The sequence below is a fragment of the Poecilia formosa genome, unplaced genomic scaffold, assembly GCF_000485575.1.
Source record: "Poecilia formosa unplaced genomic scaffold, Poecilia_formosa-5.1.2 Scaffold13, whole genome shotgun sequence".
In the NCBI taxonomy this organism is placed as follows: domain Eukaryota; kingdom Metazoa; phylum Chordata; class Actinopteri; order Cyprinodontiformes; family Poeciliidae; genus Poecilia; species Poecilia formosa.
The window spans coordinates 49,210-70,900 of record NW_006799952.1 but is presented as its reverse complement, the minus strand read 5'-3'; the positions used below and the strand labels follow the sequence as shown (position 1 = coordinate 70,900).

General features: G+C 37.2%; 1 protein-coding gene across 1 annotated transcript in view; it reads left to right on the top strand.

The window, feature by feature from the left end:
- The first annotated feature begins 2,168 nt into the window (after positions 1–2,168).
- trim44 (tripartite motif containing 44) overlaps positions 2,169–21,691 on the top strand; it is a 50,896-nt gene continuing 31,373 nt past the window's right edge. The window contains exons 1-4 of the mRNA XM_007545473.2: positions 2,169–2,434; positions 3,879–4,483; positions 6,803–6,880; positions 16,519–16,815. Of these exons, the coding sequence (XP_007545535.1) occupies positions 3,893–4,483; positions 6,803–6,880; positions 16,519–16,815 (966 nt within the window). The 5' untranslated portion in view covers positions 2,169–2,434; positions 3,879–3,892. The remainder of the gene's footprint in view (positions 2,435–3,878; positions 4,484–6,802; positions 6,881–16,518; positions 16,816–21,691) is intronic.

The window sequence follows — 21,691 nt, the reverse complement described above, 5'->3', positions numbered from 1 at the left end:
TTTGAATACATTCATGTGTGCAGCAAATTTGCAAACACTTCCCTGTGTTTAAAAGTTTTTTTTATTGTACAACTGTATGAGACTGTCTGTCTTTGTCTTCTGACTAAAAGTCACTCCAGTCACTCTCAGCCTGGTGGGTGGGCCAGATGCTGTGGTGGCTGTTCATTCGTAGGCTGAGCTTGTGGGAGAATGGGTGGGACAGAATATGGTTTCGGGAATGGTGTGGGGAGTGAGGGGGGCTAAGGGATTTGGGTTATGCCCTGGTGGGTTGTGGGAGTTTGGAGGATGGGTGCACCTGCCATGGCCTGCTTGGTGCCTGGGGTTCTGGATCCCATCCGTGGTGGGAGTGGGCTTGTTGCAGCCGCTCTGTGGCAATTCACCACCTGCCATTTTGGGGGATCTCTGAGGAACCCTGCGTCGCTCTGTGGTGTGTTAATACGGAGACAGGCAGGGGCCAGGTAGGTAGATGGCCCCCAGGGGAATTCGAACAGGGTCCTTGGTACTGTTAAGGAAGAGATTCTCTGAATTAATTAATTTTGGAAAAAGTCTGACTCTCTCTTCCTCTTGGATCCCAGTCCTCTCGGCGGGCCACGTGTAGCCACAAGGAAAACAACAGCAATGCATGTTGACGTCACAGAATTACAGAGTTTAATCCAATAGAAGACAATGCATAAAATTACAACAGAAACTGCAGAACAATGGAGACATACATTCATTTACCTGACAGACTTGGAAAAAGAAGGAAAGAAAGAAAAGCAAAGACGTCCAAAGACGTCTTTGGAGAATTGCAAGAGCAAATCTAATGTGTTACTTCTGTGTAGAAAGTTTTATAGTAAAAAGCGTATTCTTATCTTTAATTTATTCAAATAAGGCGTATCTTTGCTCATCCAATCCAGGAGCTATCCCTGACCCTCTCTCAAGCCAGAAACTCCTGCTGTGTTTACAGCCTTTCACAGATGAGTGTGAAAAGCTAGAACTTCTACTGTATTGTTTTCCCACACAGACAAAATGCAGTTCAAATGATCCTAGCAAACCATCTGCTGTAACTACAAGTAAAATAAAGGTCAATAGGCCAGGATACATTACTGATTTTAAAACCACAATTAGGGTATTTGAATCAAGACATGTTAAGTTTTAAAACTAGCTTATTTTAAATTTATTTTCTCAACAGTACCCATCCCCTTCTCCTTCTCCCTAACATATGTAACACTATGCTAGAATAAATCTTGATGTGTGGGACAATGGACTTTGCATGTATGCTTCTGTTCTCTCTGGGTACTCTGGCTTTGTCCCACAGTCAGAAAACATGGCTGTGAGGTTAACTGCTCTTAATTGTCCTTCCACCTTCTGAGTGTATGTCTCTGTGTTACCCTGTGATGGACTGGCAAGCTGTCCTCCAGGGTGGACCCCATCTCTTGCCCAATGACCTCTGGAATTAGGCACCAAAACCCCTGTGACCATGCAAGGAAAAGCAGGTATAGATAATGGCTATTATATTCACGAAACAATAACTTGTATGCCCAAACAGCCTATATTGGAAGTCTACCCACAGTTGAGCCTAAATTAGCCCTAGCAGATTTAGGTTTAAGGTCATCATTTCATTTTTATGAGTAATAGCAATAATGTTTCAAAGCAGCCCAGCCATAGTCCTGACTTGAATGTTGTAGAGAACCTGTAAAGGTAGCTAACAATTAACATGATGGCAAGGACACCTTCCTACATCACAGACCAGGAGCTCATAACCAGAGATTAAAAAAATAATATTAATAATTACTTGTGGACACAGGTGGGTAAGAGCTTCAACATATTTTTACTCAAGTAAAAGTAAAAAGTAACCATCTATGAAATTACTCCAGTAAGTTTTTTAAAGGTTTCTCATGTAACTGATCGCTACATCTGATTTAATATTCTACAATGACGTCATCAGACAGACACGATAATGGAAATAAATAATAATAATAAAACAAAACCTTTCCATTTTGAGATATGTCTGTCTCATTCCCTATGAGAAGCAAACTTATCTAAATGAAAATATTTTTAAACTAAATACCAGGCGTTTAGCTAATTATTAGTTTTATGTCGTCTACCTACTCCGGGTTCTCTATTTCTCTGCTAGTTGTAAACTGACTTTCCTCCGCCTGGCCTCTATGTGTCTCTGTTTTTGTCACTCACTCCGAAAGCTGTGAGGGAAAATGAAGAACAAAAGAAGCAGAGAGCAGTTCATGAAAATAAGGAAGTAAATGCTGTTGGACTGGAACCGTAGCTTTACCTCTGTTGTTTAAAGAGAAATGTATCAGGTAGCAGCTCCGTGACAGAATTATAACAACGATTAGGCTAAGGAAGTTAGCGCTTAAGCTAACTCCTTAATAGACACATTATTATCGTAAAGCAGCCCATGTACACAGAGAGAAAAGTGAGAGGAAGACACGGACAAGTAAGTAAACAGTGCTACCGTGCAGTGTAAAAGAAAGGGGAAAGATTTGTATCTTGTGTGAAAACGTTAGTCAGAAAGAAGTGGTAGAAGCAAAGAGGAGAATTTTCCCCCCCTTGGATTCAAGCATTTTTATTTTGCTGTTCTGAGTCAGACTTGATGAGTAGCACACAAACACCTCAGAAAGAGAAAGAGAAAGTAAGGAGAGACACAGGTGAACAATATACTGCATGTTTGTCCTCCTTTCAGTTCGAAGAGACATAAATACACACACACATACACTCACAAAAAAGAAAAACACATAAAGGTCAGGGCCTTGGGAGAGCAAGAGATATTTGGACCCGCTGAGACTACTCAGCACTTTGAGTTAGTAATAAAGGAAAGAGTGAAAATGGTATTTCAGTAGCTGCAGAAGCAGGATACCATTTAATAGGACTTGGATAATGTATTTTCTTGTGTTCAAGGTTTACATTTAATATGTTTTGCTGCAGAGCTTTGCTGTGTGCTGCAGAAGCATACCACAAATCAGACATAATGTCATGACCACCTATGTCCTATTGTGTATGTCCATATTTTTGCAGTCAAAGTAGCAATTTGTTGATACTATAACATGTGATGTCAGGTGTTTTATGGCTTTCTGATCGATTTTTACTCTTAATTTCTTAGATTAAAGACAATACAAATGTGTCTTGTCTACTTGAATATTCTTCATCAGCTATATTTAATGCTAGAGAAAATTTACAAGGCTAAACCCAATCTGTTCTTAAGTTCTTAAATCATTTCTAGACTACGTTTGCTTCTTATGCACTTATAGGATGCTGTACAATATCTGGCAGAAAGAGTTGAAGGGCTGAAAGAGGGAACGGCCATCAGGAAATTCTGTTTTCACTCCAACTATACAACTCCGTAAACAACAAAGTGCGACGCATTGTGTATTCTGATGCCCATCGATCAGAACCAACATAAACTTCTATAGCAATGTGAGCTGTAACATAATTTCTTTTTGATCAGATCCACAATTGCTTCGTACATGAGCCAGTCAGACTGGAGCTGTCTGTGACCCTGTCACTGGTTCCCCAATTTTCCTTTCTAGGACCACTGCAGAACCCAGTCATTAGCCATCACACCTGGCCATTGTCAAACTTGTTCAGCTCCTTCCATGTTTCTATTTTTCTGCTTTAAAACACCAACATCAGTGAAAAAAAATCTTCACTTGTTGTCTTATATATTTCATCCCAAAACAGGGACCTTGATGAAGAGACAATGGGTGTTATTTTACCCGTCAGTGGTCATAATGTTATGCCTGATTCTTGTATGTTAGGGATTAAAGTTGTGAATCTTGGACTTTTCCCTCATTTAAAGATAGCAATCATTCCCAGAAGATCATAGTTACATACAGTGTCCCATGCTATTTGTTTCTGGTATGACTTATTTATGTGATGCGCAGATATTCCAGTCACGATGGATCACAAAGACGAATCCCTGGAGGGAGCCACGGGGCTGAGTCAAGATGATTTGCCACAGATGGATGGTTCCTGTGATGCGTGTGAGCCTGATGAAGCCCAACCAGCGACGCACGTGTGCCACATCTGCAGCTTTGCCTTCTGCCCGATTCACGCTGACAGACATTCCAGCAGCACACGGCACACCTTAATGCCTTATAATGGTGAAGGTGCTCAGGCCTGTGGTCTGGACACAGACAGTGACTCGAGAGTTGAAGGTGCAGCTGAGGATGAATCTGGTGAAAAGAGAGCAGCTCAAGTGGGTGAAAATCAGGATCTGGCAGAAGGTGGTGAGGTCGTGCATGCAGATGGAGAAAAAAATGCCCAGAATGAAGGAAAAGTTGGGGAAGAGGCTGAGGCTGCGGCTGCTGGAGAGGCAGGGAAGAGGGACATGGTCACAGTGGAGAGACTGCGCTGCAAAGAGCACGGCCAGGAAGGCTCCCTGTACTGTAAGCCAGACGAGCAAATCATCTGCGTGGTTTGTGCTGTGCAGGGCGAGCACAGGGATCATGAGATCATCACTCTGCACGAGGCCTATGTGTGGCAAAAGGTAAGCAGCAAACAACATGACAGGCTTATACATGGTGGACTAGCAGAGTGTGATTTATGACATGCCATGTGTTGGACCTAATCACTTATGGCATGCTGTACAATATCTGCAGCCCTGCAGCATCGCGTATTCAGACCATCACCTATCTGCTTTGCATTTCTAATTCATTATCAAGTATCCCTCTAGCTGTAGGCCTTTCTCTCTTTAGAGCCAGCTCAACAGGGCTTTGTAAGCGCTTAGTTTAATATTTTAAACACAACATTTCATGGTCACCCGCATGACTTCATTATTAAATTGATCCAGCTGCACTGCGATATAAGTACATTCCCTGAAAACCATAAAATGTAAATGAAACTGCATCACTGTCAATTTTGCTTCACGTCAAATGGGGATACATTTTTTTTTTTTGTCTTTCCACAATGTTTTTCCATTGAGCATATTTAATAGGCTCAGTGATTTAATTGCTGCTCAGTACAGCATAACATTACCATTAGAGTTTAGGTATTTCTATCCATTGTTTTCTTATATATACATATTTAACTCTTTTAGTTTACATTCCAAATGGTTGTATGAATTAACATTTTTTACTCTTTAATTTGGAGAAAAAACATTTCTTCAAAATATCTTTCTTTCTGTGAACAAGTGCCTATGGATATTTGAAGAGGCCTCTTATTCTGAATTTAATGCCGACAACTTATAGTTGTTTCTGGCAAGTTGTGTAATTATGCATATAGAAATGAAGAAAAATCCTTGAACTGATTACATATAATTAACTGTCAACAGATAAGTAAAATAAAGCACTAAATAGTAAGTTGTTTCTGAAGAGTACTTCACAGAAGGTTGAACTTATGAGAACAAAGGTTCTCTGTATTATCTGGAAGAAGTTCAGACACTTAGATCTCTTGGAAAAGGCTGTTTTATGCAATTTAAATAAAAAAAAAAGGTTATATGAGTAACCATTTTTTTTCCATCTTTTTCCTTTTTAGAAAACGTTTGTACCATTTGAGGTTGAAAAAGATTTTAGTGTACGCTCAAGTTATTTCCAATTTAACTTCACCGTTGCATTGTAGTGAAACACAGACACTGCATAGTCTCAAAAATTCGTCAATGAGATGAAGCACAATTGCAAAGCATAAATATTGAAAAACTCTGCCATAAACATTAAAATGCTAACTTCTCAAAGTAGTTTGAATGGATCAAAATAAATAGTCTTGCCTTTGCAGATTTTATGTAGGAATCCTTTGTATCGTCTGGGCCTAAAGTAAAAGGAACCATTTAGTCTAAAAAGCCACATCTGTCATGTATTTAGGTTTAGAGTGCCTGACTTGAGCAGTGTGCTCTTTAGGTAAGGTTCCATTAAGGGTGACTGATGTGCTGGATGAATAAATGCTGGCATCACAGTGGGTTTCCTTTTATATTTTACAAAAGACATCACGGATCTTGTCTAGACAACCAGATGCTGCAGAACTTGTAGCAAGTTGTTAGGTTTACAAAGAGAATCAATTAACATGTGTCTAATGGAGTCAATCACTGTGTTATCTTTGGATTACTGCTTAAACAGTAAAAGTTTTCAGTTGTGAACACTGCAATAGCCTTAGGAAATGTGGCAAAAGTTAAAACATTTATCATATAAAGCCATTTCATTTAATTTTCTTCTGGTTTGACATGTGGCTGTGCACCTGGGAAGGAAAGGTGAAGCAGCCAGCTCACTGGTTTACACTTAAAAACACTCGTAGATTAATGAGCACCAAAGAAGGTCGCGCATGTGGTCCAAATACTTTTCATTTAGTCAAGACTTAAGTCAGTGTTCATTCTTACTTGCAACAATTTCTACTGAGTGATCAATCAATCAATCAATCAATCAATCAATCAATCAATCAATCAATCAAATTTTATTTGTATACCACATTTCAGCAGCAAGGCATTTCAAGGTGCTCTGCTTTACATAATTAAAAAATCAAAATAAAAACAGCATGTGACATTGAATAAACAGTACGAAACAGTAAGTGATGATGGGAGGCCTGTTACATGATTCAGTTTATTGCATAATTTTAAGATATTAAGCTTTATAGAGTTGCAGCCAAGGATGCATTAATGTCGCACACAATTTATTTTGTGTTGTAAAATAAACAAAATAAAAACACCACTCAAAAGTGAAGTACTATTACCAAAATTGGTATGCCCTATAAAAAAAATACTGTTTTGCATCAGTTTATATATTCTTTGGTTTTTATACCATAATATTTGCGTTCACCTGCTGTGTTTATGTAGCATCTTACACTGTTGTATTTACTGCTTGCTGGCGTTCTCCATCTGCAGAGCAGGCAGGGTCACGACCTGCTGGGCTACACACAGCAGATGGCTGAAAACGTCAAGACCAAGTGGACTAACCCTGAGGTGAGTGCAAACCTTTTCTGAACTCCAAGTAAAATACTAACACAGTTTAGTTGATATCAGAATTTGCTAAAGAGCACCTCTCAGGAGATGTGCTCCAAACTGCTATATTTAACCAAAAACTTCAAAGCAGCACAAGAAAAGTTATACAATCTAAATCTGGATATAAGGATTCATGTTAGATGTTTCTTTAGAACTTTGTGTTGCTGATTTTGTAATAATATTTACTTCTTATAGTTCCACTATTAACCGTGGAATAGTTTTATTAAAATATGGCAATGGCAATAAGACTCATGTATGAAAATTAATGTATTAAAATAATGTTTTATTGGGAAAAGATGAACCACATAAATGAGTCACTTTCAATTAACTTGAGTATGATTGGTTCTATATAAATAGCCTTGCCTTATGCAGAAGTGATGGAATGTGAATATAATACACTACTCTACTGAACTACCTAGAATATTCTTGATTTGATTTTCCTGCTTTGATGGCCTATTTCTTCAACTGATTTATGAGAATTTCTTTCATATTCTCCAAACTAAATTAGCATCCATTGCTGCTTGATTCAGCACAATTTCCAAACTTTGAAAACATGCATTCCTTTACATTTTCCTTAAGATATTTAATTCCATTATGTTTTAATTCTAACATAACTCATATTTAGACAGAGCTGGATATGTGACAGTAATGAGAAATTCTGCAGAAAAACACAATAAAAGTGCAAAGACATTTACTTCTACATTAAGACCATTATTTGTGTTATTGATTAAATGTCTTTATTGTGGCATTTCACAAAATTAGTCAATGTTTTTAATCATTGCTGTACTGCTACATTTATGGTTTCATGAGAATGACTCGGGCACGATGCTGCATGATGTTGGAAACCCTGGATAACCTCATGTCAAAGACAAAAACAACAAACCACCACCTTTAAAAAGAAAGCGCTATTATCAGATGTGACTGTTTTGCAACAAACATGATACATGTTAACATTTAATATTTTTCTGCAACCTCACCAAAGATATTTTATATAATAATATAAAGCAAATCTATTCCTAACCTGCATTCGATTGTATCAGGAGGCGAAGAAGTTATTTATTTGTAATGTAGAGGCTGCGGCATTAAGCAGCACAGCTTTAGGGTTGCAGAAGCACAGCAGTCCAGAATGTTATGCTGCCTCATTCACAAGTCTGTTGTTACGGATTCTGCATATAAAATTCAGCTTGAAGCATGACATGAGTGTGGACATCTGTAGGCTTTGGCTGATGTCACTTCTTTGTGTCAGCACATTTGTGCTAAGTCAAGGACTGTCTTTTCACTTTTATTTTTTTATTTTCTTTCAAAGTGAATATTGTTCAGGCTTTGTCATATGAAATGTGGATTACTAAATGTCCTCAAGCAGTCTTTAAACTGATTTTGAACCCAGGCAGTTGATGGAGGGGAAGAAAAGTTGCATTATTTTACAGAATAGTGGCCCCCAAACGTCTGCACGGCCTTTTTATACGATGCAATATGTGCACTGTGGATATGAAAAGCAAATATTTGTGGGTGTTGGAGATATAAAATAATAATAATTAAAAAAAATAAATAAAAGTTATGATGACCGCTAAAAGACTGTGAATTTCTTGAACTGCACTGAGTGATCAGATTTCTTTGGAATATGAAATGAGGGATGTAGAAACATAAGTTTGTACCTCCACTTTTGAAAATGGGACTGCAGCCATTATACTTGCTTTATTGTTCAGGCACCTAAACATGTCCACATAAAAATGACTTCATGAGAGGAAAATCGAAGGTTTGGAATGGCTTAGCCAGAGTTAAGAAATAAATATGGCAGAAAGTCTGTGGGGTCACCTGAAGACGACTGAGGGCAAGAGATGGCCTCATAATCTGATAGATTAAGACAATGTCTGAAAAATGGAGGGGGCAGATATTACAAAGTCAATATGTGGCCTGCTGATGCCCTTTTACGAAGACTGACGTTTTATAAAAAGTTATTCCATTAGCGTGTAATTCTTCCTTAATAATTAAAAAATTTTTTCTCCAACACTAGTGTCAATTCTCTGTTGGATACTGCAGGATAATTGCCACAAAAAAATAAATAAAGCTGGAAAAAAATATATTTATTCCATCATAAAACCATACAATTTTATCAGAGTTGCTTACAGATTTGAGAGCCACTGTGTGTGTGTGAGTAAAGTTTTAAGCAGCTTTTCAGTGTCTAGATATTCTGACCCATATGTAGTCAATATTTAATCTTGATGGTTGCTTAATTCTACTGTGGTTCTTTGTTTTTTTTTTTGTTTGTTTTTTTTTGTCTCTTGATAGTTTTTGTCTGTATGGAACATTTTTCTCTGCATTCCTGTTGAAACTCCTCCAGGTTACTCTGAAGAACAGTGCAACTAGTGGATTTCTGCTCATGTTAAAGGAGAGGGGGAAAAAAAAACTACTTAAGGTGAATTTTCATAGCAAGTCAACCTTGAAAATAGTTTCTGTATTTCCATTACAGATGCCATATAGTGGAGGCTTGTTGTGTCACTGAAAATAAAACCTGATCGCCTAGAGTAGAGGGTTGTGCATTGAAGGGCAGAAGAGTGAAAAGCAACATCAGAAACATGCGGCTCTGGTCTCAGCAAATTACCACTGATAGCAGAAGTAGCAGCATCTCCTGCTCTCTCAACCATTCCCACATTTTCACCTCTGTCAAAAACGTGGCACACCCGAGCACAGCTGAATGCTATGAGGTGAGACCCAGGCACAGTGGCATAATGTAAAAGGTTAATTTCCCTCACCTGTGGGAGATAACACTCTTTCTTGTAGGTTGCCCCCCCTCACCCTTCACCCCTCCTTTACAGTTCATATGTATTATCATATTGATATACCAGCTCTAGCTATAGGATTTCCTGAAGGTTGTGCATTTTGCTGTTTCAGTGCAGGGGAGCAGTGTGTTGGGGAAAACCACTTACCTGCTCACTCACCAGGCTTTGTGTTGGAGACCATTATGTGGATTTGTCAGCATGTCCTTTCTGCTTCCTCAAATGTCAGTGTTTATTATTATGCGTGACAGGCAGCCTTCAGAGAGACTGCTTCTGGTAAGGAAGGTTATGTCTAAGTATGTGAGCAACACAGAGACAGACACACAAAGTGCATCTCGAGTAGGCTAAATTGCATGGTATTGACATCCTGAAACACTTTAAGGAGGAAGAAGCCGGAGTGGTCGTCTGGTTGGAAAAGATTTAACCCTTGCTATCTGTTTGCTTCTTAAATCCAGTCTTCTTTATATCAGTGCTTTGCAAAAGTATCCTTTTTCATACTCTGTAAACGTCTTCATATTTTAACACATTATAACCACAAAACTAAGTGTATGCTAAGTGATACGTCATCACAAAATATCACTAATAAAAATCTGAAATGTTTCAATTTATGTACAGTTCCACTGAGTTAGTAGTACCTTTCAGAAACACATTTAGACACAGGTATAGCCGCAAATTCTTTCGGGTAAGTCTCCTCCAGCTTTGTCCATCTTGAAAGTTTTGCTGATTATTTTTCTTTTTTCTCAATCAGACTGGAGGGAGATCTTCTGAACAGCAATTTTCAAGTCTTGCAACATATTCTTTAATAGAGTCAGGTCTGGATTTGGAGCCATTTTTCTCTGGTTGTACACTTAGGCATGTTGTGCTGTTGAAAAGTGAATATCCTGAATCTTTAGCAGACTCTAATGGGTGTTCTTCCAGGATTGCATTGTATGTAGACTCTTTTCCCCACCACTAACAAAACTATGTTAGACTTACCATAGGCCTCTTGGCTGCTTGTATGGATAAAGTTGTCCTTTCTCATCCTGTGTGGTTAGTTGGACAACCTCGTCTTATTTTCAGTTGTGCCATGCTCTATTCACATCGCACACATCGTTTACCATTTTCTCTAATTACCTTCAAGGTCTCATTGAACTGCTGGATTTCACAGAAATAAAACTATAGTGATCAACAAGTTTTATGAACAGGTGAAGACAGTCTTTAAGTGTAGTGGAGTAAAAGGAGCTGAATATACTTGAATGCCATAATTTTTTTTATTTTTATATATACAAAAAACATAAATATAAAACATACATTCTAATCCACAATTATATTTTTCATTTTCTTTATTATTTGGATTTCGTTCCGTAATATCCAAATAAAGAAAATTACAGTATGTGGTTGTAAGCTGACAAAATTTGAAAATGTAGAAGGGTATCAACATGCTAGCAAGACTCTATGTTCGTTCCATAGACATGGGGTGAATGATGTTTTAAAAGTAATACTTTCAGCTCAAAGTGAAATCTAATACAACTATCATATCAGAAGGTTTACACTGAAGGCGCATTATCTGAATTATTAAGCATTATCTACATTCAGTGAGCAAAAAGGGAACATTTATGTGCTTATGGCAGATACTAACTAGCTTTATCTTCAACTTACTTTTTGTTTCTTCACTTTAAGGTATGCCACACACATATTCTAAAGCTGCTCCCTACAGCTGATTCTCTGTGATATGATACATCAGCAGAGCACAGCACCGCCAGTCATCATTGTGTATGTGTGTTTATTGGCTAAATCCATTTTCACTGTCTTATATGATCTACAAGAGAAGCAAGCACATTAAAGCTGTCTTCGAGACTCAAGGCTGAGAGGCAGGCAGTGGAGGAATAAAAAACATTATTCTTCCCTATCCTTTATCTTTGTTCTGTTCTTTCTCTCCAATCCAGTTGCTCTTTAAGGCTGTCATTTCTATTCTATCTCGGCATTTTAATTCAGTTACTTTATGGCATTACCAGGGAAGTTTCTTGGCTGACATTGCTTCACTCAAAAGCAATAAAAAAGTTGCAGACTATTGAAACTATTATAAGATCCCATGCTACCTTATTTTTCTTTCTTTCTTAGATATAGATGACTTCTGTGATTGTGTCAGAGCCATTGTTTTTCAAATAAATACTGTATTTATTGCTTTGTTTTGTAAGAAGCTAAATTGGAAAAATCTAATTCTGAGGGGAGATGAAAGAGTGTGAAAGTAAGAGTGCACTGCTGTGTTGGAACACGTCCACTATTGCCAAGGGCAAGGACAGTTCAAAACCATTTACTCCTAATGAATTATTAATGCTTTTTAGGCCTTTTTAAAAAGACATCACACCAAAATGAGGACTGAATAAGCAGCACCGCTGGCTGTGATTTTGGAAGACCAAAGATTTTAAATAAACTCTTCGCAAATTTTCCCCCAAAGTAATTTAATGCTTTGTAAAAACCATTAAAACGGGCATTCTGTGCCCAAGCATTTTAGTGTATTTCATTTACATATGGGATATTTTAAATTAACCTTAAAAAATATTAGCATATTTATCTTAAATTCCTAAAGCTTTGTTTCTTTGAAACAATGTGAAACGTGTGCCTTTGAAAGCTGAGGCTACTTTCATGAGGCTCCTTATATTTTTTGCCAAAAGAAACACAAGTAGTGTTATTTCCATACCGTTCTTTGAATTCCAGTAGTTCTGCTTCTTCTTAATTTTTGACTACAGCATATTCTTTGTATCTGGTCAGAATTTAAACTTGTGAAGGTATCGTCTCGTTGCTGTGTTGTAGCAATTTAAAGTGTCATATGAGCATTTGAAAAGTTTTTTTTATAAACCATGAAACCAGCTGTTTTAGAGGGTTTTTAGCCACAAGAAGTTGTTTACTTTGCCACATACATGTCCCCAGCAAGAGCATAAAATCTGTCTTCATTTTTCCCTTTTCGTCATGTCCCCACTTTCCTAAACAATCGTCCTGATGTCCTGCCAGGGCTTGTACTTGCTTGCTCCTCTTGCGTACTTACAGCAACCCTCCCTGCGTAAGCATTGTGCCGCTGTTCCTCCTGAGGCCTCATTTTGTGGCCTCAGCTTGCAGCAACGCTAATGAAAATTAACATGCATGAATGCTCTTTCCTTGCGGCCAGTTTTTTTTTTTTTTTTTTTTTTTTTTTTTTTTCCCCAGAGCAAAAGGTCTGTTGACAAACTCCTCAAACACAAACATCCAAGATCACAGTGTACATCCGCCATGCTGACCATGAGGACTCGTTTAAAGGGCAGAGGGCTTTCGTAGGCCCTACGAGATGCTGTAATGGTACACGTGTAAATCTTGATAGAGACAGGATAGAAAGTTTTGTGTTGGAGCCACTGCAGCCTTATTTGTGTTGATGGATTGTACTAAAAGCATCCATTTTTTTATGTCTCAACACAAATTACTATGAGTAGTTTGTATATGGAAATAAAATTTCCTAATAAATGAATGCGTTTAATGCTTACCGTTGCAAATGCTGCACCTCCTGTTAAAGTTGGATTTTCATTTAAGTGTTTTATTGTTTTCTCAACACATCATTAACAGAACAATAGTCATATTAAGACAGTCTTCAGCATACGTTTACACAGAACATGTTGACCAGTCAGTCGAGACCAGTCAGTGTGAAGTGGTGTTTATAACTCTGGAATCTACCAGCAATCTATTGATGGATTTAGAAATCCCCTCTTGCCAGCCACGTCTCCCTTTTGTGCAGTGACTTAAGATTGCAATTTGAAACACAAGCATTCTCACTACATTATCCTCATAAACTTTTGCTCACAGTCTGACCACAGATTCTGTGTACTGTAACTCTTCAGTTGAGCTGTTTTATATTATATTGTTTGCATTTGGGTAGTTTAATCCAAGTTTGAGAAGCACTAACATTACCTCTGCCTCTTCTAGTTTATATTTGATCCTCTGGGTGCATTTTGTTCAGACCTCACAAGTAACTCTAAGATGCATTTCTCAGAGTTCTCCCAAAGACCTTTTAGGATTTCATAGACAATGGACAGGATTTAAAATTTGTTCTTTTACCAAAAAAAGTCAAACGTGATTAGAGGACTGGTATATTATATTCAATTGGCTGACAATTTGTTGTAATATACAGTTTACACATGTCCTGCTCTGAGACAAGTCACTGTTCTTGGATTGTTTGTAGGACGATGGAACACTAATTTACTTCATGTAAATTTATCTGGCAATCAAAAATTATGCCCGAGTTCATAAACTTGGATGTACTGAGACTTAACGTCTCCACAAAGTATCTTTAGTAGTTTCATTGTGTCATTAGCATAAAACATCTGAAACCTAAATATCATTTAGTAGATGATGTCCAAGTCCAGTTTTTGAGAGCTACTATCCTGCAACTTTTTAATGCTTTAACGTATTTTATTACAATTTTACAATATAAAATTTCCTGCTCCAATGTACGTAAATCAAATAGCTGAAATCCTTCACCGGCAACCTTTCAGCCCTGCAGAAACCTGGTATCAAAAATCAATAGATGGTTGCTCTCGAGGAATTAACTTGGTCATCCCTGCTCTAACTATATTCCCACCTACCTTGTCATTGGGTGTACCTTGCTAGTAGCAGATTGGACCCTTTTTTCCTCAGATCTATCTTAATTCGTGATGGCATTGATTCAGCAAGTTGTTGGAAACATTCCTCTGAGATTTTTATTGACATGAGAATTACATACTTGCTGCACATTTGGGAGTAGCACATCCATAATGTGAACCTCCGATTACACCACATCCCAAAGTTTCTCTATTGGACTGAGATCTGGAGACTGTGTAGGCCACAGGATTAGAGTAAAGTGATTCTAACCAAGAAATGTTGTCCAGTCCATTATCATAAGATTTTGGTGAACCTTGTTGATTGTAACCTCATCTTTCCTTTCTCAGTTGGCAAGAATGCTACTCCCAGTGTGTTCTGCATTTTTAGCCATCTGATTCAAGATGTGACTTATTTATTTAGTGATTGTATTTCTCATACCTTGGTTGTAACAAGTAGGTGTGTGACTTAGTGCTGGATTTTCTCTCAAACTAGTTTGTTCATTCTTCTCAAACCTCCGACATCAATAAAAAGGAGTTCAATGGATATTTTATTTTTGGACCAGTCTGTGTTAAGTCCTGCCTAAATTCAAAACTTCCTATATTTACTATTTTGCATACAAATTAAGCTTGGAAAAAGAGTTTTGCTGATATAATAAGCTAACAGAAGGGCTTTGAAAGTGACAAACTAACACCAGCTGTTCCAGTACAAAATTCTAGTAGTAAATGTCATGTAAATTATTAGTAAATACTGTACTCTCAGAGAGCCTGCAGTTGCTATTTAAATCAAATGTTTTTTTTTTAAATTAACCCTTGTATTTTGTTAATTTCATTAACCGTATTATACCCGAGTGGTTGTGATTAACGAGAATGATGTAACTTTAAATCTTACGGCTGCCTCTCCAGTCTTGGGTTAGAGATGCGTTTAACAAGTCCAGACAAGCATTGAAGCGGTGTCCAACCTAATTTCTTGGCTTTTGTTCCTCATCTCTCAAACATATATTCAGGTTGTTAATTTCTTTGGGGCTGACAGAGAAAAACTCATTGCTCTCCTATTGGATGTTAACTCTCTCCTTCTGTCTTATTCAGAATGAATGATGAGCATGTTTTTCTGTCCTCATAGAAAGAGTAATTTAAAAGTGTTACCTATTGCGCTTGGTTTAATGGGCAATTTGGAGAATCTGATTGCTTGTGAAGAAATGGCAAATGCATAATAAAACTTTGGGCCCTTGGGGGCATTCACTCTGCCAGACTTCGTGAAGACAATGATTCTTTGCTTCACTGAAGAGAGGGAGGCTGAAGGGGAAACAAGACCGAGTGAATGGAGAGGAAGAGAGTTAAATTCAGCTCCAGGGAACAAGGGAGATAGAGCAGCTGATATTTGCAGATTGAAACAATTAGAACATATTAAAGAGAAGAGACCACGGCAAGAGAGCTTGGAATACTTTACACCATGACAGCCTCTCTCTTTTTTTTTTTGTTAAGGTGGAGTCATTTCAGTAGGAAGGACTGCAAGGAGGAGTCTGCTTATTGAGGTGCTTTAATGTAATGAGTCGGATCTAAAGAGTCTCAGCGGAGAGCTCGGTGAGAAATTAAAAAGGTTTCTCTGTGAGCAAGTCAACCGTCTTGAAAGCAAAACAGATGGTTTCTGTTGTAAAAGAAGCATCTCAGTTCTCTGTTTACTTGTGGGATCCATGGAGTTTGCCCCAGTGATTCTGTGTCTTGCTAACAAATAGTTCCTGGATGAAAGAAACCTGTTGACTTGTAGAAATATTTTTGAAAAAGACAGACATTGTTTCTTTCTCGCTTTCTTTGATCTCTTATTTTGCTATGTTCCGCTACAGTATTCCTCCATCAGTCATTGACTTGCAGTGCCTTGAAAGCTATTCATATACCCCTACGTCTTGTAAATTATTTACATTAAAGTCACAAAAAAGAGTTGCATAAGAGATCTTGTTTGCAGATTATCTGTTTAGGGGATACAACAAACCTGATGAAGATGATTTGATCAGATAAAACCCAAATGTTACTCTTTAGCTTACATGCAAAATACTAAGTGGACAAATTCTAATACTGTGTGTCCATGACATCATTGGCAAACTTGGTGCTGGCACCATCATGCTGTGGGACTTCTTTCTTTTGTATGTTTATATTGTAAAATTGTAATAAAATACGTTAAAGTTCGGGGTTGTAATACTTTTCTTTGTTTTTCTTTCCTCCTCTCTATCACATTTTCTACTAGATGTCTACAGAGGAACTGGAAGAATATGTCAGCGGCCAGTTTGATGAGCTCCGCAGGTTGGTTCGACTGGAGGAGAGGCGAACCCTTCACCTGGTAGACCTCAAAGAAGCTTTCCTTACAGCATCGGCTGCAGAGAAAATCGCTGAGATCACCCTCGAAACCGAAAAGCTGCAGGAGGAGATGGATAACATCACCCACCAGCTGTGCCTGCTGGAACAGGCTGAGGCTCAGGGAGTAGGTCCTGCAGCGGTGGCAGAGGTCCTGGCAGCGAAGCCTGGGCCAGTCCACAGATTACTGGTGAGAAGATCTTTCTCTCTTATTCGCTCTCATTGTTTTTTGTCAACTTACTCAATACTGCAAAGCACAGTTACTGTAGAATTTTCAAGGTGTACAAGTATAACTATTACAGAATCTCTCATAACCTAACATCCGGCATGTAAAATTTTATAAAATCTAATTTCAGTTAATTCCAATTTTGTATTGGTAATTATGAGTTTGTTATGACATGAAAATCTTGTTATAGTTATCAAAGCTTTATGGTTTTCATACAAAATTCTAAAATGAAACCTACAACATGATTTCATTGCTTTTGTTTAAAATTGAAGAGTAGATTATCGCAACTGCTCCAAGCACTGAAACACGCAATGGTAATGCTATTGATTTATTTATTCATTTTAATTTTGACACAAAGACTTAAGCAGAGGAATTGTCAAAAAATTTCTAAATGATGTAGTTTCAAAGTGCTGCTTGTGCAGATTATACAATTTTTGTGCATCTTCTGTTCTTAGATTAACACAAATATAAAAATTCTGATATTACTTGGTTTATTAGCTGCACACTGTAAAGCATGTTGTAAATCACCTGCTTAACAGACAACTTCTCATACACACTGTCTGCGCTATGTTTGTGACATGCTATGAATTTTAACAATTGGAAAAGAAATGAACATTCTTTTTTTGTCAAAGAAATAACTCATTGCTCTTTTAAAGCAGTAGATGATTTGTATAATTTTAAACTGAAAGTGAAGAAGGACATCCAGTACTAGGATAACAGCTTTGTGCTTGTCTTATTTCTAAATCACTTGTCAATAACAATGTAAAATATATTTTTTGGCATATTACTGATATTTACACTTTAACAAAACACTTCACCTAATCCATATGAAGCTTCAACATTTCTGTTGCAGAGCACTAGGCTACAAAAAGTCCTTTAAAGGTTTCAAATAACCTTTGAAGGTATCACATATTTATTTTTTTTTTATAATTCAGGAGTGATCTCAGCTATTCATAATTTGCATTAGATTTAGCTCTTAATCTTATAATTCATCAGGATTTATTATTTTAGCCATTAAGCAATGATCCAAGGTCTTATTTTTTATTTTTTTTTAAATTGTGTTAGTGTAGAAGCTGCAGCAATACACAGATTTGTTGCCCTGAAAGGTCAAACTAGCTCAGTTATTTATTCTAGATATTATATATATTTATAAAAACATGCATAAGATATAGTTGCATGAAAATATTAAACCTGACACAATTTGTGTTTTAGGGGTTTAATTTAGTTGACATTTGCAGATATTCTAATATTTCTACACCAACAGTGTAGAAATATTACACTGTTGGAGTTGTTTGCTTTACTAAAGCAAACAACAAAACTAGCTAATGTTTTGAAGCTGACTAATATTGTGGCATTGGAGTTACAGTCTACTGTCGACTGCACTCTCAGTGTAGAAAATAAGCTATTTTTAGGCTTCAGAAGAAGAACAGATCTGTTGGAGAGAAAGCAGAGACATTAGAAATGGTCAAATCAATAGTTTTGTACATTTTTGAAAAAAATAAAATAAAAACATAAAAACTTGGAAGACATACAAAGCCTTGGACATCCACAGAACAGTGACAGATGATCACAGAATTATTTTTATTATAGAGAGACAAAAATACACTCCTTAGCGTCTGGCAAAGTGAAGGACGCTCTCCAGAGAAGACTTCAAGTGAGCAAACATAGAGGCTTCTCCACAAACTGTAAACCAGACATAAGCCTTTAGAATGGAAATGTCAGATTAACCAATATTCTTCAAAAAGATAAAACACATACGATTAACTGTGCAAGAATGATGGGGAAAAGAAGCAAATACAAAGCAGGCCTCGAAAGCACATCAAATAATTTTTTCAAACGAGCAGGTGATGACATAAACATGCATTGCTTTCAGCATCACAGGTTTGCTAAGGTTTAACGAAAGTGACTGAATGCAGAAACAGCTGATGAATTTTGTTTATCTCCTGCATTTCAGTCACAGAATGCAGCTAATACTAAAAATCTGTGCACAGGAGAAAACAAACAAAAAACCCTGATGGCTTCAGTGAAAGCAGCTTAGGTGATTTTGATTAAAAAAAGTGGAGATTCTTGCAGGTGCAGAGTGAACCGCTATAATTCTAATCACATTATGCATGTCATTTCTTAAGGAAAATGCCAGAAAGAGCCACAAGCATATAACAAATTTTTATTGCAGTCCTTCTATTGTATCTTTCTTTGTTTAAAGAGCAGATGTCATGTTTTGGAGCCATTAAAATGGGAAAAGATTAGACATACATAAATGCCAATCTAACGGTTTTCAAAGTGGATAAGAAATCTTTTAGCTTACCTTTTTAAAACAAATGGTGCTTTGTGTGACTCTAAAGCAGTAAGGCTCCACCATCTACAGATGATAATGTTGCTTCCCTAGCGGATTATTTAATATGACAAGGTTGAGGGCACTGCATAGTTTATGCCGCTGCACAAAAGTGGTAAGTAGAGAGTAAATGGCCAATAAAGTTCATAAGTGTTTTTTTTTTTTTTTTTTTTATGCCGCTGCACAAAAGTGGTAAGTAGAGAGTAAATGGCCAATAAAGTTCATAAGTGTTTTTTTTTTTTTTTTTTACATGTCCGCTGTAAGAAAAATGATCACTAACTTCACCTGCTGCCTAAATATTTGTTTTAACTTTCTTTCCAACCCCCCAGAAGTGTGGCATTAGCATGAAGTGATTTTTTTAATATATTTTTTTTATTTTGGTCCCTAAAAAAATGTTTTGGGGAACCTAAATAGAAAAACTTCCAGAGCTTGAGAGACATTGAATAACACTGAATAACATTTTGACAGCTACATTGCTGTTGTCCAGGTAAACCATCAAAAGTAAGACACAGATGGATTATGTGAAGAAAGGTGAGACTAACACAGCATGGCTCGCAAATATGAGACTGGTGAGACAGTTGTTGGTCAGAACCAGATCTGTCAGATTGTTCCCAGTCATTTGCCACTGAAGTGAATTACAGAGAGGATGCAGGTTTATTAGATTTTTAAGCGACTGCTTTTCTCCTGACTTCCTTCTGCTTACTTTATGAATCACCATAAAACTCTTTATTTCATAAACTACATTTTAGCTACAATTTTTGCCGTCATTGCGTCTGTCTGTTGCGGGGCGTTGTGTGTTTATATAGTACTTTGGAATCCTCACTCCTCATCCTCTTTCTGCTGCTTTCTCAGCTGCCTTTCTTTCATGTGCCTTTACATATTTCTCAGTTGGGACCCTGGAAATGAATATAACTGTCATAAACTATAAGCCTGTACACATTTGAAAATGAAAAGTTGTAAAATCATTAAATATGCCCTAAAATTTTCTTTTCATTCCAAAAGAGCCATTTAAATCCCAATGTCTTCATAGCTGTTTTATATAACATAGAGCTTTTGGAAGATGTGAGCTTTGGCAGAAGAGCAAGTCATGTCCTCACACTCATCAAATTCTTAAGCACCTCACTCCCGCATGTCTCGTTTCAAAATTACACAGAGGGCTTTTAGTACTTATAGATGCCAAATTAAAAAATCCCGTTGGTCCATTTGTCACTCACTACATTTTAGTCACCCCCGTCAAGACAGGAGGCGTGAGGGTTCCCTGGAGATGCTATGCATGCCTAAAAAGGCTGTAGTAAGGGTAATAGCTGCTATGCAGATTGCTTTTTCACTGAGAGGTGAATCCATGGTGTGCCAGGTTCATTAGTAGCCCTAATTGAGAGTTCCAGATCTTCTCCTGTTTGTCCTCTTGTTTTTGTTATTGCTGAAGTTGGCAACAGAAAGCGTAGTTGACTCTGTAAGGATGAGATTTTATTCATTTTTTTTTTATTATTTGTGAAGGATTGCACAGATTAATTAGTATTTTAATTATTTGTGTTGTAATTTGATTTGTCTTTTTTTTTTTTTACTTTTCAGAAAGATTGTCTTCAAGAGAGACCTCGTTGAGGTGCTTGTTATGAAGCCAGAAATATTTACATATTAGGCTTAAATACTGCTGACATTGGTTGACAGACTTGCTGAATATATTAACTAACTGTAATGTAAAACATATATCACCTCACAAATGTCATCTGTTAAACAGCCTAATGGAAAATAAGTAACATAATTACAGCAACCAATCCTGCTTTAGGTTGAACAAATATATCACTATGAGTAGATAAGATGCTAATATACCACTGTACATAGATTTACAATAAAGGAGGTCAGCATGCATTTGAAAACGGACACATTTGTAGAAACCAGAGACCTGATATGCTAAGAGACTTTGTCTCAGTCTGTCTTCAGCCATTATTAAAACTCTGTCTCAACATGTTTTTTCTTAAAAAGTGCCAAAGGCTACATTTGAACAGAAATTGCGTGTGCTCACTAGACTCTTCATTGATGACTATGCAGAAATCACCCAACCATACCATGCCACTGGGCAGTAAGTAATGTCTGACTTTTAAATCCCCACCAAGATATTTGCTGCTTAAAATGTGCATACATATGATTTGAATACATTAAGTGAAGACATGCTCTAATAAAGATCTCAGGCTCTGGACACGTGTCAGCAGAGAATTTCTAACTTCATACTTGACACTGTTGCATGTTGGGCTTCTGCTTCTCAGGTTTACAGGGATTTCTATAAACCTTTAAATAATATAAATAAAAATAATAAAATAAAAAGCTGCAATAATCTGGATGTAGTTTAGTTTAGGAATGTACAGCCTTAAAACTAATACTTTGTTGAAGTACTGTTTGAAAGTCTGCATTCATTCATCTTTGGTTCAGATCTGTCAGCATTCAACATTTTGACTTGACAGTTGCTTCCCCGTTTCTTTCGGAAAACTCGTAGTCCACTCAGTCCTCTTC